Raw genomic sequence first — 15968 nt, forward strand, 5'->3', positions numbered from 1 at the left:
CAATTTACTTGGATAAAGGTCCCGTTTCACATAGCGACACACCAGCGATCCCGACAACGATACGACCTGGTAAGGATTGCTGGTGCGTCGCTACATGATCGCTAGTAAGCTGCCAAACAGACAGATCTCTTCAACGACGCAGCAATCCGACGGCGATCCGTATAACGACCTTGACGGTCGTTGGGACCTTGTCACACAGCAGTGATTCTGACAACTCCCGCCTGCGTCCCGGAGTTCTGCGTTGCCAACGAGTTCGCTCATCGGCGTTAAACACAGCGATGCGCGCTGGCCAGACGATGAAAAATGGCCCAGGACATTCAAGCACAATCAGCGATATCCAACGGGGGGGGCCGGTCACCGCTATGGGTCACATGTAGCGAGATCGCTGTTGCGTCACAAAATCGGTGACACTTCAGCGATCTCGCTATGTGAGACGAGGCCTTAAGACCCCATTGTACTTTGCATTTTTTTTAAATTTAGTTTTGAGCTGATAGCACAACTGGACATCTTCCAATTTCAAAGTAAACATAGTGAGTCTTTTATCTAATGCACTGTTTCCTGGGCCTTCCACTGCCTCTACAATCCTCAATGTTGTCCATTTCTTAGAGTTCTCAAAGCTGACAAATACAGGCAGCTACTTTTCCATCATGAAATACCATCAGGGGGGCATCTGATTGGCTCTAAATTTATTCTGTAGCAGGATAATGGCTCCAAACATACAGACAATGTCATTAAGAATTGTTTTCAGTGTAAAGAACAATAAGGATTCCTTGCAGTTAGGTCAAGAGAAAGAAGTTTAAAGTTTATATGCTAATTTCAACTGTAAACAAATGGTCTTTAGTAGAGATATCACCACATATCACACAGATAAAGACAGTTCTAAAATTCTATGAGGCTGTTTATTTTTTTGCCCAGCACGATATTGCCTGCTTATGATTGGTCAATGTCAGGCAGGGAAAAAAGTATGCACCCTCAGTGAAAAATCTCTGTTAAAGCTACATAGGTTATAGTGGAAATTAGCATAAAAACTTTACAATGTAATATCTCTGAATAAGGTGGGAGATGAGATATTAAAACAGTTTTATTCAGCTCTGCAGTCACTATTCAATAATATCGCCATTTTACCATGTCAAAAGTGGAAAAAGGTCTTCTGTAAGTACATATTAAACGAATTTCAGCTAAAACCACTGATATTGACGGGTGGACCGATTGTTTGATGATTATGGGGGCCTCATGACTGTCCCCTTACAGATGATGTCAGGATACAGAAGGATCCAGTATATCCGATTTCTGACTACTGATACTTTTCTTCTCTAAGACCTAAGCCATCGCGCGAGATGTCTGGAAGTGGCTCTCTCACAACTTAGAAGTGCTCAGTCAGGTGTTGAGAGTTGAGAGAGATAATTGTTGGCTGAGCAGCTATCCAAAATGTATTGAGGGTTTTAGAGTTAGAAAAATGCCCCTAACTCTACATTTGAAGGGGTCCTCAGGACCGGTGCTGTGGACTGGTTTTGACTACTCTTGACTCTGAAACCCCTATTGTAAATGGGATCCTTCCTCCTGTGTGCTGTGTTGCAGTATTTGCTCTGCTGTTACTAGTAGGCAGAAAGCCAATGCTACATCTTTGTCCTTGGGACCATGATTAATAACACACACACGTGGAGACCTTGGGTCCGGTTCCACAGGATCGGTTTTACTATAGACATAAATTAGGCTGTGGCATACAGTATGGGGCAGATCCCCCTCCAGTTGATGTTCCCATAAATCAGTACACTTCAAGATCTTGTCTGTGGTCTGCCTGAAATGTTACCACTTTAACGGCTTCTGTTGGCACTAAGGACTCCCTGTCCGTCAACCCAGCTTTCTTGAGGCCCGCCACCATTCCTCTAAGGATTGCAAGAGATATAGACTCTAGTGCCTACTCCGTTCCATTGACTCCGGACCATTCAGAGATCTGTGCTAGACTCCCGATGTGTCGTACATCTGTTTGTAAACTGTTAGCACCCATTGCAGCTTGTACATAAACTTGAACCTTGCACTAAGGGCCCCGTCACACATAGCGACTCACCAGCGATCCCGACAACGATATGAACTTGTGAGGATCGCTGGTGAGCTGTCAAACAAGCAGATCTCAGCAGTGATCAGGACAGTGACACGCGGATAACAAGCGACACACATCACTTAGTTACCCGCAGTGTACGTTAAGATACCAGCGTGCTGGTTCAGGGAACTGGTAACCAAGGTAAACATTGGGTTTCTAAGCGACGTGCGGCGCTTAGAAACCCGATGTTTACCTTGGTTACCAGCTCCCTGCAACAGCGTGCTAGTATCTAATGTACACATCGGGTTTCTAAGCGCTGCGCGGTGCTTAGAAACCCGATGTTTACCTTGATTACCAGCTCCCTGCACCAGCATGCTGGTATCTAACGTACACATCGGGTTTCTAAGCGCCGTGCGGCGCTTAGAAACCCGATGTTTACCTTGGTTACCAGCTTGCTGATCGCTGGTCTCCCATCTGCCACATGCAGTGATGCGTGCTGGCCAACGGGAGACCAACAATCCAAAAAATGTCCAGGCCATTCGAGCACGATCAGTGATACTCGGCAGGGGGGCCGGTCGCTGATAAGTATCACACACAGTGATCTCGCTGATGAGATCGCTGTTGCGTCACAAAACTTGTGACTCAGCAGCGATCTTGCTGGCGAGATCGCTGTGTGTGACGGGGGCTTAACACTGTCTGAGACTCTCCTATTCAGGAATTGTGTTCCCTTTTTGTTTGCTATAACCTCTCTCAGCATGTGGGCTGTTCCCAAACATTTAACTGTATCTTACCCAGTGTGTACTCACTATATCTCTACAGACTTTCATTGGTTCCCTTATTGAACAACGCTCCCCACTACCTGGGGGTGGGCTTAAGGTTAAACCTCCAGGAAACCTAGCACAAACCAGTCATAAGGATAAAATAAACTTTTATATATAAATAACATATGCAAACAAAAAAGCACTTTTTATCAAATTTAACCCATTTGCCACAACGTCTTCTTGACCACTGCTCACCCTCTTACACGTTCACTCCTTAATTTTTTTTAATCAAATGCTTCATTTTGGAAGCAACTATTAAAGAGTAAATGTTATTTACCTGCATTCATTGTGGAAATCAGCAGGTAAATACCATTTTATACAGTATTTACCATACTTTATATTGGTAGTGTGCCTGCAGGGAAAAAAATAAGTTATATTCTTCATGCATGTGCAGTCATCGGGGCGGTGCCAAGGCAGTGAACAGTGAGCCTGCTGTAATCACACAGCCAGCTCACTGACTGACATCCTGCTCTGTAACTTCATTTTCTCCCTGCAGGCACACTTCCAATTAGACAGCCACATACTGTATGTTAAATGTGGTATTTACCTGCAGACGACCTCTGTAGCTCCAGGTAAATACCGTTTATTTTGCTGACAGGTTCCGATTAAGTTCTACTTACCTACAAAGCGCACTGTCCTACGTAGGAAGGAGTTGAAGTTGCAACCACCTGCATTAATGCTTCCTTCAGAGCTTCCATGGCCTTTCAATTTGGACTGTATACAATATAGGACTCCCTCTCCAACCATGATCTGATACAAATCAAAGCACTGAATGTTATCACTTTTATAATTTATTAAATCTTTTGAATTTAATCATATAAAATGTACTTACAGAGGCTGCAGGGGCTGCAAATGCAAGACTTAGCAACATGAGAAGAGGAATCAGCTCTTCATTGGTTTCAATATAGGGCATGGAAAGTGACCGATCATGACACTGAAATCCACCCTGAGCTGGCCGGAATATGTCTGTCAGCTCCAGAAAATACAAAGAAACAATGGAGGAGGCCACAATTGGAAGCTAAAGAAAAATGTGAAATTGGGATTATTAGGTACAATAGGAATCAAGGGCAATGTTACGGTATTCTGCATTACAATACAAAAAAAAGTTGGTTCAGCCATAAAAAAAATGCAAGTTACAGCTTGTTCAGGTTTAGGACTCATGTGAACGAGCATATACAGCTCTGGCAAAAAATTAAGAGACCACTTCCAAATGCTCAGTTTGTCTGATTTTTCTCTTTATAGGTATATTTTTGAGTAAAATGTAAATTATTCTTTTAGTGTATAAACTTCTGACAACATGTCTCCGAATTTCCAAGCACTACATTTTGGGGTTTTTTTCCTGAAAAGGAGAATTGGTCAAAATTAAAAAAATAACCCGGAGCTTTCAGACCTCAAATAATGCAAAGAAAACAAGTTCATAATCATTTAGAAACAACAATACTAATGTTTTAACTCAGGAAGAGTTCTGAAATCGATATTTTGTGCAATAATCATGATTATTAATCACAGCTTTCATGCGTCTTGGCATGCTTGCCACCAGTCTTTCACACTGCTTTTGATTGACCTTATGCCATTCCTGGTACAAAAATTTAAGCAGTTCTTCTTTGTTTGATGGCTTGTGACTATCCATCTTCCTCTTGATTACATTCCAGAGGTTTTCAATGGGGTTCAGGTCTGGAGAATGGGCTGCCTATGACAGGGTTTTGATGTGGTTGTCTCTTAATTTTTGCCACAGCTGTAAATTGGATGTGTGCTTTCCAATGTTTCATCTGATAGTGGATGGACAGCACACTTATCCATGTTATTTATACAAAAGTGCTGTTCATATCAACGATTTTTCTGTCGGCCCGCCTGCCCTTGAAAATAAAATTGTAGCATGTATTACTACGTCTGATTCTCTGATGAGGCTCACTCATTCAGGTCTTTGGGTGTGTAAAAATAAAATTGAATGCCACACAGAACATCTGATTGGCCTCTGATTTTTATGGATCTTTTGCCATTATTAACCTAGGATACTGTATTTGATCATGTAGATTTTTTAAAGTTGATGTAAAATCGTCAAAGTTTTCTGGATAAAGCTTCGAAGATTTCTCATACGCTCATGTGCAGCTGGCCTTATGGAGATATCTTATGGTTACTCATATTTCCCAACATTTGTTCATGTATTTTTGGAGTTCTGGAGGTTTAGAAAAACACGGCCTGAAATGAATGGGTCTGAGCAGTAATACCACAGTTTTTACTCAGAATAGCTTTTGTGCTCTCCCAAAGGTTTAGCCATTTATACTGACTTCAGAATTTAGTTTGATTTAAAAAAAAATGTTAATTGTACACAGTATGTCAGAGTAGGGTGAGTGAGGTTAGTATACAGTAAACACACAGCGTAGCTCTTTATAATTAGGTTGGCATGGTCAGTAACCTCCATTGCTCCACTCTTTTAGCACATAGTTTTGCACGCTACCATCACAAAGCAAGTTATACTCTTGATTGCTTTATTAAAATCATTCAGTTGTTTTGTTGGCATGGTGTGGCGTGCTCCTCTGTGCTCTAAGCCAGAAATCTTACTTCATTCAAGTACTGGAGTGAGGTTTCTAGCATTGGGTACACCACAGCTAAGCATGAATTAGACATGAATTAGACATGCCCCCGTCCCGCCCCAACTCACACATTTCAGCTGAGCTGGAAGAAACTGGGGTGAAGATGTCAAAAGTTGCAAAATTTAGAAATAGCTCTGCGTGACTTTTCAAAGCTTTTACACTAGAATTCTGGTATGAAAGCTTTGATGAACCAGGCCCGTAATTCACAGATTTATTTATTCATTTCTTACTGAATGACAACAAAAAATATATTGGCATTACATACTATTATTGTGTTTTTATGTCTATATTTATTACAGTATAGCATTGCTGACATTTGTGAAACAAATAAATTGTGTAACATTAATATTAAAGTTTGTTAAATCATTTTATTTAACAAAGGGTCTGGGAGCATGATTTTGAGGCATCTCTTTTGAGTACATATCTTTGCCAATTTTCTTAAACATGAGCTCAAAATCCCATTTGGCAGAAATCCAACTAATCTACTTAGGCTACTTGCCCACTTGCGTTATCAGTCACAGCGTTCGGCCGCCGCTAAGCTCCACCCCCGGCTGCGCCCCCTGTGGTCAGCTCCTCCTATGGTCGCATGACGCTGCACGCGATCAGAGTACCCTATATTTAGCATTGGGTACGCTGGCCGTGTGCTGGTATGGTTTTGCTGGCGCATGCACCCTTTTTGCGCTGCACCGATGTGCGCCAAATGCACCATGTTGCATTTTTGTGCGCTCGGAACACCGAAAAAAGGGCGCAAAACCATAGCAGCGCACAGCCAACGTACCCAATGCTAAATATAGGGTATGTTGATTGCATGCAGCGTCATGTGACCATAGAAGGAGCTGACCGGAGGGGGCGTGGCCGGGGGCAGAGCTTAGCGGCGGCCAAGCGCTGCGACTGATAACGCAAGTGTGCAAGTGGCCTTAGCTTGTTAATTGTAAACTGTTGCACATCAGGATGGTGTTATTTTACAATTAGATGTGAACAATTCCCTTATACTATTGATCACAGTCTGACAGAAGAGCCATCTCATTACTATGCTGGTAAGAGGAAATGATTAGTACACATAGTGACCAAAATTAGGATATTTTCAAAAGTCCCACATTTGTAAATCACCTCACACTGCCACTATCACTTGAACCCAATTTGTCAAATGTTTTTTTAAACCTTGTTGTTATTGAATACAAAGATTTTTTCTTTACATACATACGTACATCAATGCAAGCTTTATCTGAGGCATGCATATCAAAACATCTATACCAGAAATTGCATTGGTTTACAAAAGAACAAGCAAAGACAAAAACCAAGAAAAGGGGCGGTGGAGGGGAAGGAAGCATGTCAGAGACAGGTACTTTTTTTTTACCTATCAGATACCCAACATGGGTGTTTAACTTTAAGCTCAGGACCCAATGACACCGAAATAGACCCACAACACCCAGAAGTGCCCCTTCGCAGCAGCTCTCCCAAAGATATAACTATACAGGTTTTTCTCCTAGTCGGTTGGAAACAGGTTTTAATGTCCCTCTGGATGCGTTGTGGAAGCAGGGAGATGAAGCTCCCCCAAGTTTCAAAAAAGGATTGCACCCTTCCCTCTTTATACAAAGAGGCCTCAACTCAATCTATCTGAAGCAGAAATGACAGTTATTCTATGAAGATTTTGAAAGGAGGGGCATGGTAGTGGATCCATGTCTGCAAAATGACCTTGGTACCTGCTGCCACCACTAAATGTAGTAGTTTACGGGCACCTGGAGAGCAGGTGTATTTATGTGGTATTTAATATCCAAGGATGGCCCATAGAAGTTCATCAGGGGCAAAGTGTGTCAGGTGTGTGATGGTGAATTGTTGCATTCTCTCCCAAAATGGTCTGATGACTGGGCAGGCCCACAAACAGTGGAACAGGTTGGCATCTGTAGAGTGGCATTTGAAGCATTTGGCGGTTGTGTACAGCCCCATTCTCTGACCCTTCTGCGGAGTTAGATAGGATATATGACAGATTTTCAGTCTCATTTCTAGGAAGCGAGCTGAAGAGAGGAATTTATAGGCTTGATCTAGAGCTTTTAGAATGGTGTTGCAGGACAAGCTGGAGTCATCTATCTGCCATTTTGTTAACGGAAATTGGGACTGTTCATAATCCAGGGCCATGTGGATGAATTTGTAGTTGGTGGCTATTTGGCCAGACAAAGAATTAGGTCTAGCGAACCATCTAAGCAGATATGGTCTCCACTAGAGTTGAGCGAAACGGGTCGAAAAATTTCAAAAGTCGCCGACTTTTGGTAAAGTCGGGATTCATGAAACGAAACCCGACCCTAGGGTGAGGTCGGCCACGAGCTCGGCGACTTTAGCGCCAAAGTCGCATTTCAAAAGTTTGTTTTCCGCCCTTTTTCAGCCAATCAGGATCCACGGACACTGTGGGCAACGTGATGACATAGGCAGGGGTCACCACCATCTTTGAGAAGGGCATGCAAGTGATTGGCTTGCTTTGGGGGGCGTCACAGGGGGTATAAAAGGGCGTGCACGCCGACCGCCATGTTACTCATGCTGATCTCAGAATAGGGAGAGCTGCTGCTGATTCTGTAGGGAGAGCGTTAGGCAGGGAAGAAGACACCAAAAACTGCTTCTGCTGTTAGCGATTTTGCCTGTACAACACACCAGTCACTGTGTGTGCAGTGCAAGTGGAGGCTATATTTTGCTGGATCAGCTGTGTTGGTTGTTAGGCTGCCTTATAAGGCTTCCTGATAGCTGCATTGCTGTTTTCCCACTGCTCTGCAAACTGCTTTTTTAAAAGCAATCCAAATTTTTTTTTGTCCTGGTGAGGTACTGAGCGTGCATTTTTTCACACCATACAGCGGTGTACGCTCCTCACACAGTACCGTGTAACGGCTGTTATCATGGCCACAGTGAAGCTGTCTGTGTGTGACTGTAAGGATAAGTCGAGTACATGTTCCGTTCTTACAGACCTCCACCTTCTAGTTTTGTCTCGTTTTCAAACAGTTAAGTATATCTGCTGTTTGATCACATTCAAAACTATAGAGAGACAGCATGTGTCAGTCCGTATACTTAAAAAAACGGAGCTTGACAATTTTACGGACACCGGACAGCGGTGTACGTGCACGCTCCTCTCTCAGTACCGTGTAACGGCTGTTATCACGGCCACAGTGAAGTTATCTGTGTGTGACTCTGTAAGGATAAGTCGAGGACTTGTTCTGTTCTTACAGACCTACACTCTAGGGAGATTCCTATTCTGCCCAATTCTATATATACCTTGTAGTTTGTCATACACTAGCCAAATTCTGCCTGTGACATAGCGGTGTGATATTTACTGGGCTCACACAATCCAACAGTGTCCACAAGTGTGTTCAGAAATTCTACATCTCCCCTGTCCTATAGTGACATTTTTCACACCTACCACATTGAGCCTGTGACATAGCGGTGTGATATTTACTGGGCCTCACACATTCCAACAGTGTCCACAAGTGTGTTCAGAAATTCTACATCTCCCCTGTCCTATTGTGACATTTCTCACACCTGCGACATTGAGACTGTGACATAGCGGTGTGATATTCACTGGGCCTCACACAATCCAACAGTGTCCACAAGCGTGTTCAGAAATTCTACATCTCCCTTTTCCTATAGTGACATTTTTCACACCTGCGACATTGAGCCTGTGACATAGCGGTGTGTTATTCACTGGGCCTCACACAATCCAACAGTGTCCACAAGTGTGTTCAGAAATTCTACATCTCCCCTGTCCTATAGTGACATTTTTCACACCTACGACATTGAGCCTGTGACATAGCGGTGTGATATTCACTAGGCCTCACACAATCCAACAGTGTCCACAAGTGTGTTCAGAAATTCTACATCTCCCCTGTCCTATAGTGACATTTTTCACACCTGTGACATTGAGACTGTGACATAGCGATGTGATATTCACTGGGCCTCGCACAATCCAACAGTGTCCACAAGTGTGTTCAGAAATTCTACATCTCCCCTGTCCTATAGTGACATTTTTCACACCTGCGACATTGAGCCTGTGACATAGCGGTGTGATATTCACTGGGCCTCACACAATCCAACAGTGTCCACAAGTGTGTTCAGAAATTCTACATCTCCCCTGCCCTATAGTGACATTTTTCACACCTGCGACATTGAAACTGTGACATAGCGGTGTGATATTCACTGGGTCTCACACAATCCAACAGTGTCCACAAGTGAGTTAAGAAATTCTACATCTCCCCTGTCCTATAGTGGCATTTTTCACACCTGCGACATTGAGCCTGTGACATAGCGGTGTGATATTCACTGGGCCTCACACAATCCAACAGTGTCCAGGAGTGTGTTCAGAAATTCTACATCTCCCCTGTCCTATAGTGACATTTCTCACACCTGCGACATTGAGCCTGTGACATAGCGGTGTGATATTCACTGGGCCTCACACAATCCAACAGTGTCCACTTGTGTCGCAGGTGTGAAAAATGTCACTATAGGACAGGGGAGATGTAGAATTTCTGAACACACTTGTGTGTTCAGAAATTCTACATCTCCCCTGTCCTATAGTGACATTTTTCAGACCTGCGACATTGAGCCTGTGACATAGCGGTGTGATATTCACTGGGCCTCACACAATCCAACAGTGTCCACAAGTGTGTTAAGAAATTCTACATCTCCCCTGTCCTATAGCGACATTTTTCACACCTGCGACATTGAGACTGTGACATAGCGGTGTGATATTCACTGGGCCTCACACAATCCAACAGTGTCCACAAGTGTGTTCAGAAATTCTACATCTCCCCTGTCCTATAGTGACATTTTTCACACCTACCACATTGAGCCTGTGACATAGCGGTGTGATATTCACTGGGCCTCACACATTCCAACAGTGTCCACAAGTGTGTTCAGAAATTCTACATCTCCCCTGTCCTATAGTGACATTTCTCACACCTGCGACATTGAGACTGTGACATAGCGGTGTGATATTCACTGGGCCTCACACAATCCAACAGTGTCCACAAGTGTGTTCAGAAATTCTACATCTCCCCTGTCCTATAGTGACATTTTTCACACCTGCAACATTGAGCCTGTGACATAGCAGTGTGATATTCACTGGGCCTCACACAATCCAACAGTGTCCACAAGTGTGTTCAGAAATTCTACATCTCCCTTGTCCTACAGTGACATTTTTCACACCTGCAACATTGAGCCTGTGACATAGCGGTGTGATATTCACTGGGCCTCACACAATCCAACAGTGTCCACAAGTGTGTTCAGAAATTCTACATCTCCCCTGTCCTATAGTGACATTTTTCACACCTGCGACATTGAGCCTGTGACATAGCGGTGTGATATTCACTGGGCCTCACACAATCCAACAGTGTTCACAACTGTGTTCAGAAATTCTACATCTCCCTTGTCCTACAGTGACATTTTTCACACCAGCGACATTGAGCCTGTGACGTAGCGGTGTTATATTCACTGGGCCTCACACAATCCAACAGTGTCCACAAGTGTGTTCAGAAATTCTACATCTCCCCTGTCCTATAGTGACATTTCTCACACCTGCGACATTGAGACTGTGACATAGCGGTGTGATATTCACTGGGCCTCACACAATCCAACAGTGTCCACAAGTGTGTTCAGAAATTCTACATCTCCCCTGTCCTATAGTGACATTTTTCACACCTACGACATTGAGCCTGTGACATAGCGGTGTGATATTCACTGGGCCTCACACAATCCAACAGTGTCCAGGAGTGTGTTCAGAAATTCTACATCTCCCCTGTCCTAAAGACATCAACAAACTGGAGCAAGTTCAGAAAAGAGCGACCAGAATGGTGACCGGTCTGCAAACCCTGTCTTATGAGGAAAGGTTGCAGGATTTGGGAATGTTTAGTTTGCAAAAGAGAAGACTGAGAGGAGACTTAATAGCTGTCTACAAATATCTAAAGGGCTGTCACATTGTAGAAGGATCAACTTTATTCTCATTTGCACAAGGAAAGACTAGAAGCAATGGGATGAAGCTGAATGGGAGGAGACACAGATTAGATATTAGAAAAAACTTTTTGACAGTTAGAGTGATCAATGAGTGGAACAGGCTGCCACGAGAAGTGGTGAGTTCTCCTTCAATGGAAGTCTTCAAACAGAGGCTGGACAGACATCTAACTGGGATGATTTAGCGAATCCTGCTTTGAGCAGGGGGTTGGACCAGATGGCCCAGGAGGTCCCTTCCAACTCTACGATTCTATGATTCTATGATTCTATAGTGACATTATTCACACCTGCGACATTGACCCTGTGACATAGCGGTGTGATATTCACTGGGTCTCACACAATCCAACAGTGTCCACAAGTGTGTTCAGAAATTCTACATCTCCCCTGTCCTATAGTGACATTTTTCACACCTGCGACATTGAGCCTGTGACATAGCGGTGTGATATTCACTGGGCCTCACACAATCCAACAGTGTCCACAAGTGTGTTCAGAAATTCTACATCTCCCCTGTCCTATAGTGACATTTCTCACACCTGCGACATTCAGCCTGTGACATAGCGGTGTGATATTCACTGGGCCTCACACAATCCAAGAGTGTCCACAAGTGTGTTCAGAAATTCTACATCTCCCTTGTCCTACTGTGACATTTTTCACACCTGCGACATTGAGCCTGTGACATAGCGGTGTGATATTCACTGGGCCTCACACAATCCAACAGTGTCCACAAGTGTTTTCAGAAATTCTACATCTCCCCTGTCCTATAGTGACATTTTTCACACCTGCGACATTGAGCCTGTGACATAGCGGTGTGATATTCACTGGGCCTCACACAATCCAACAGTGTTCACAACTGTGTTCAGAAATTCTACATCTCCCCTGTCTTATAGTGACATTTTTCACACCTACCACATTGAGCCTGTGACATAGCGGTGTGATATTTACTGGGCCTCACACATTCCAACAGTGTCCACAAGTGTGTTCAGAAATTCTACATCTCCCCTGTCCTATTGTGACATTTCTCACACCTGCGACATTGAGACTGTGACATAGCGGTGTGATATTCACTGGGCCTCACACAATCCAACAGTGTCCACAAGTGTGTTCAGAAATTCTACATCTCCCTTTTCCTATAGTGACATTTTTCACACCTGCGACATTGAGCCTGTGACATAGCGGTGTGATATTCACTGGGCCTCACACAATCCAACAGTGTCCACAAGTGTGTTCAGAAATTCTACATCTCCCCTGTCCTATAGTGACATTTTTCACACCTACGACATTGAGCCTGTGACATAGCGGTGTGATATTCACTAGGCCTCACACAATCCAACAGTGTCCACAAGTGTGTTCAGAAATTCTACATCTCCCCTGTCCTATAGTGACATTTTTCACACCTGTGACATTGAGACTGTGACATAGCGATGTGATATTCACTGGGCCTCGCACAATCCAACAGTGTCCACAAGTGTGTTCAGAAATTCTACATCTCCCCTGTCCTATAGTGACATTTTTCACACCTGCGACATTGAGCCTGTGACATAGCGGTGTGATATTCACTGGGCCTCACACAATCCAACAGTGTCCACTTGTGTCGCAGGTGTGAAAAATGTCACTATAGGACAGGGGAGATGTAGAATTTCTGAACACACTTGTGTGTTCAGAAATTCTACATCTCCCTTTTCCTATAGTGACATTTTTCACACCTGCGACATTGAGCCTGTGACATAGCGGTGTGATATTCACTGGGCCTCACACAATCCAACAGTGTCCACAAGTGTGTTCAGAAATTCTACATCTCCCCTGTCCTATAGCGACATTTTTCACACCTGCGACATTGAGACTGTGACATAGCGGTGTGATATTCACTGGGCCTCACACAATCCAACAGTGTCCACAAGTGTGTTCAGAAATTCTACATCTCCCCTGTCCTATAGTGACATTTTTCACACCTACCACATTGAGCCTGTGACATAGCGGTGTGATATTCACTGGGCCTCACACATTCCAACAGTGTCCACAAGAGTGTTCAGAAATTCTACATCTCCCCTGTCCTATAGTGACATTTCTCACACCTGCGACATTGAGACTGTGACATAGCGGTGTGATATTCACTGGGCCTCACACAATCCAACAGTGTCCACAAGTGTGTTCAGAAATTCTACATCTCCCCTGTCCTATAGTGACATTTTTCACACCTGCGACATTGAGCCTGTGACATAGCAGTGTGATATTCACTGGGCCTCACACAATCCAACAGTGTCCCCAAGTGTGTTCAGAAATTCTACATCTCCCTTGTCCTACATTGACATTTTTCACACCTGCAACATTGAGCCTGTGACATAGCGGTGTGATATTCACTGGGCCTCACACAATCCAACAGTGTCCACAAGTGTGTTCAGAAATTCTACATCTCCCCTGTCCTATAGTGACATTTTTCACACCTGCGACATTGAGCCTGTGACATAGCGGTGTGATATTCACTGGGCCTCACACAATCCAACAGTGTTCACAACTGTGTTCAGAAATTCTACATCTCCCTTGTCCTACAGTGACATTTTTCACACCAGCGACATTGAGCCTGTGACGTAGCGGTGTGATATTCACTGGGCCTCACACAATCCAACAGTGTCCACAAGTGTGTTCAGAAATTCTACATCTCCCCTGTCCTATAGTGACATTTCTCACACCTGCGACATTGAGACTGTGACATAGCGGTGTGATATTCACTGGGCCTCACACAATCCAACAGTGTCCACAAGTGTGTTCAGAAATTCTACATCTCCCCTGTCCTATAGTAACATTTTTCACACCTACGACATTGAGCCTGTGACATAGCGGTGTGATATTCACTGGGCCTCACACAATCCAACAGTGTCCAGGAGTGTGTTCAGAAATTCTACATCTCCCCTGTCCTATAGTGACATTTTTCACACCTGCGACATTGAGCCTGTGACATAGCGGTGTGATATTCACTGGGTCTCACACAATCCAACAGTGTCCACAAGTGTGTTCAGAAATTCTACATCTCCCCTGTCCTATAGTGACATTTTTCACACCTGCGACATTGAGCCTGTGACATAGCGGTGTGATATTCAATGGGCCTCACACAATCCAACAGTGTCCACAAGTGTGTTCAGAAATTCTACATCTCCCCTGTCCTATAGTGACATTTCTCACACCTGCGACATTCAGCCTGTGACATAGCGGTGTGATATTCACTGGGCCTCACACAATCCAACAGTGTCCACAAGTGTGTTCAGAAATTCTACATCTCCCTTGTCCTACTGTGACATTTTTCACACCTGCGACATTGAGCCTATGACATAGCGGTGTGATATTCACTGGGCCTCACACAATCCAACAGTGTCCACAAGTGTTTTCAGAAATTCTACATCTCCCCTGTCCTATAGTGACATTTTTCACACCTGCGACATTGAGCCTGTGACATAGCGGTGTGATATTCACTGGGCCTCACACAATCCAACAGTGTTCACAACTGTGTTCAGAAATTCTACATCTCCCCTGTCCTATAGTGACATTTTTCACACCTACCACATTGAGCCTGTGACATAGCGGTGTGATATTTACTGGGCCTCACACATTCCAACAGTGTCCACAAGTGTGTTCAGAAATTCTACATCTCCCCTGTCCTATTGTGACATTTCTCACACCTGCGACATTGAGACTGTGACATAGCGATGTGATATTCACTGGGCCTCACACAATCCAACAGTGTCCACAAGTGTGTTCTGAAATTCTACATCTCCCTTTTCCTATAGTGACATTTTTCACACCTGCGACATTGAGCCTGTGACATAGCGGTGTGATATTCACTGGGCCTCACACAATCCAACAGTGTCCACAAGTGTGTTCAGAAATTCTACATCTCCCCTGTCGTATAGTGACATTTTTCACACCTACGACATTGAGCCTGTGACATAGCGGTGTGATATTCACTAGGCCTCACACAATCCAACAGTGTCCACAAGTGTGTTCAGAAATTCTACATCTCCCCTGTCCTATAGTGACATTTTTCACACATGTGACATTGAGACTGTGACATAGCGATGTGATATTCACTGGGCCTCGCACAATCCAACAGTGTCCACAAGTGTGTTCAAAAATTCTACATCTCCCCTGTCCTATAGTGACATTTTTCACACCTGCGACATTGAGCCTGTGACATAGCGGTGTGATAATCACTGGGCCTCACACAATCCAACAGTGTCCACAAGTGTGTTCAGAAATTCTACATCTCCCCTGTCCTATAGTGACATTTTTCACATCTGCGACATTGAGCCTGTGACATAGCGGCGTGATATTCACTGGGCCTCAAACAATCCAACAGTGTCCACAAGTGGGTTCAGAAATTCTACATCTCCCCTGCCCTATAGTGACATTTTTCACACCTGCGACATTGAAACTGTGACATAGCGGTGTGATATTCACTGGGTCTCACACAATCCAACAGTGTCCACAAGTGTGTTAAGAAATTCTACATCTCCCCTGTCCTATAGTGACATTTTTCAC

General features: G+C 44.0%; 1 protein-coding gene across 2 annotated transcripts in view; it reads right to left on the minus strand.

Annotated features, from left to right (window-relative positions):
• Positions 1 to 15968, minus strand: part of PLPPR3 (phospholipid phosphatase related 3) — a 381927-nt gene that overhangs the window by 250322 nt on the left and 115637 nt on the right. For both annotated transcript variants that reach the window (XM_073543392.1, XM_073543391.1), the window contains 2 exons: positions 3695 to 3880; positions 3483 to 3612 (listed from right to left, as the gene is read on the minus strand). In XM_073543392.1, the coding sequence (XP_073399493.1) occupies positions 3483 to 3612; positions 3695 to 3880 (316 nt within the window). The remainder of the gene's footprint in view (positions 1 to 3482; positions 3613 to 3694; positions 3881 to 15968) is intronic.

Source organism: Dendrobates tinctorius, unplaced genomic scaffold, assembly GCF_039654945.1.
Source record: "Dendrobates tinctorius isolate UK_male_01 unplaced genomic scaffold, ASM3965494v1 ptg000132l, whole genome shotgun sequence".
Lineage (NCBI taxonomy): Eukaryota > Metazoa > Chordata > Amphibia > Anura > Dendrobatidae > Dendrobates > Dendrobates tinctorius.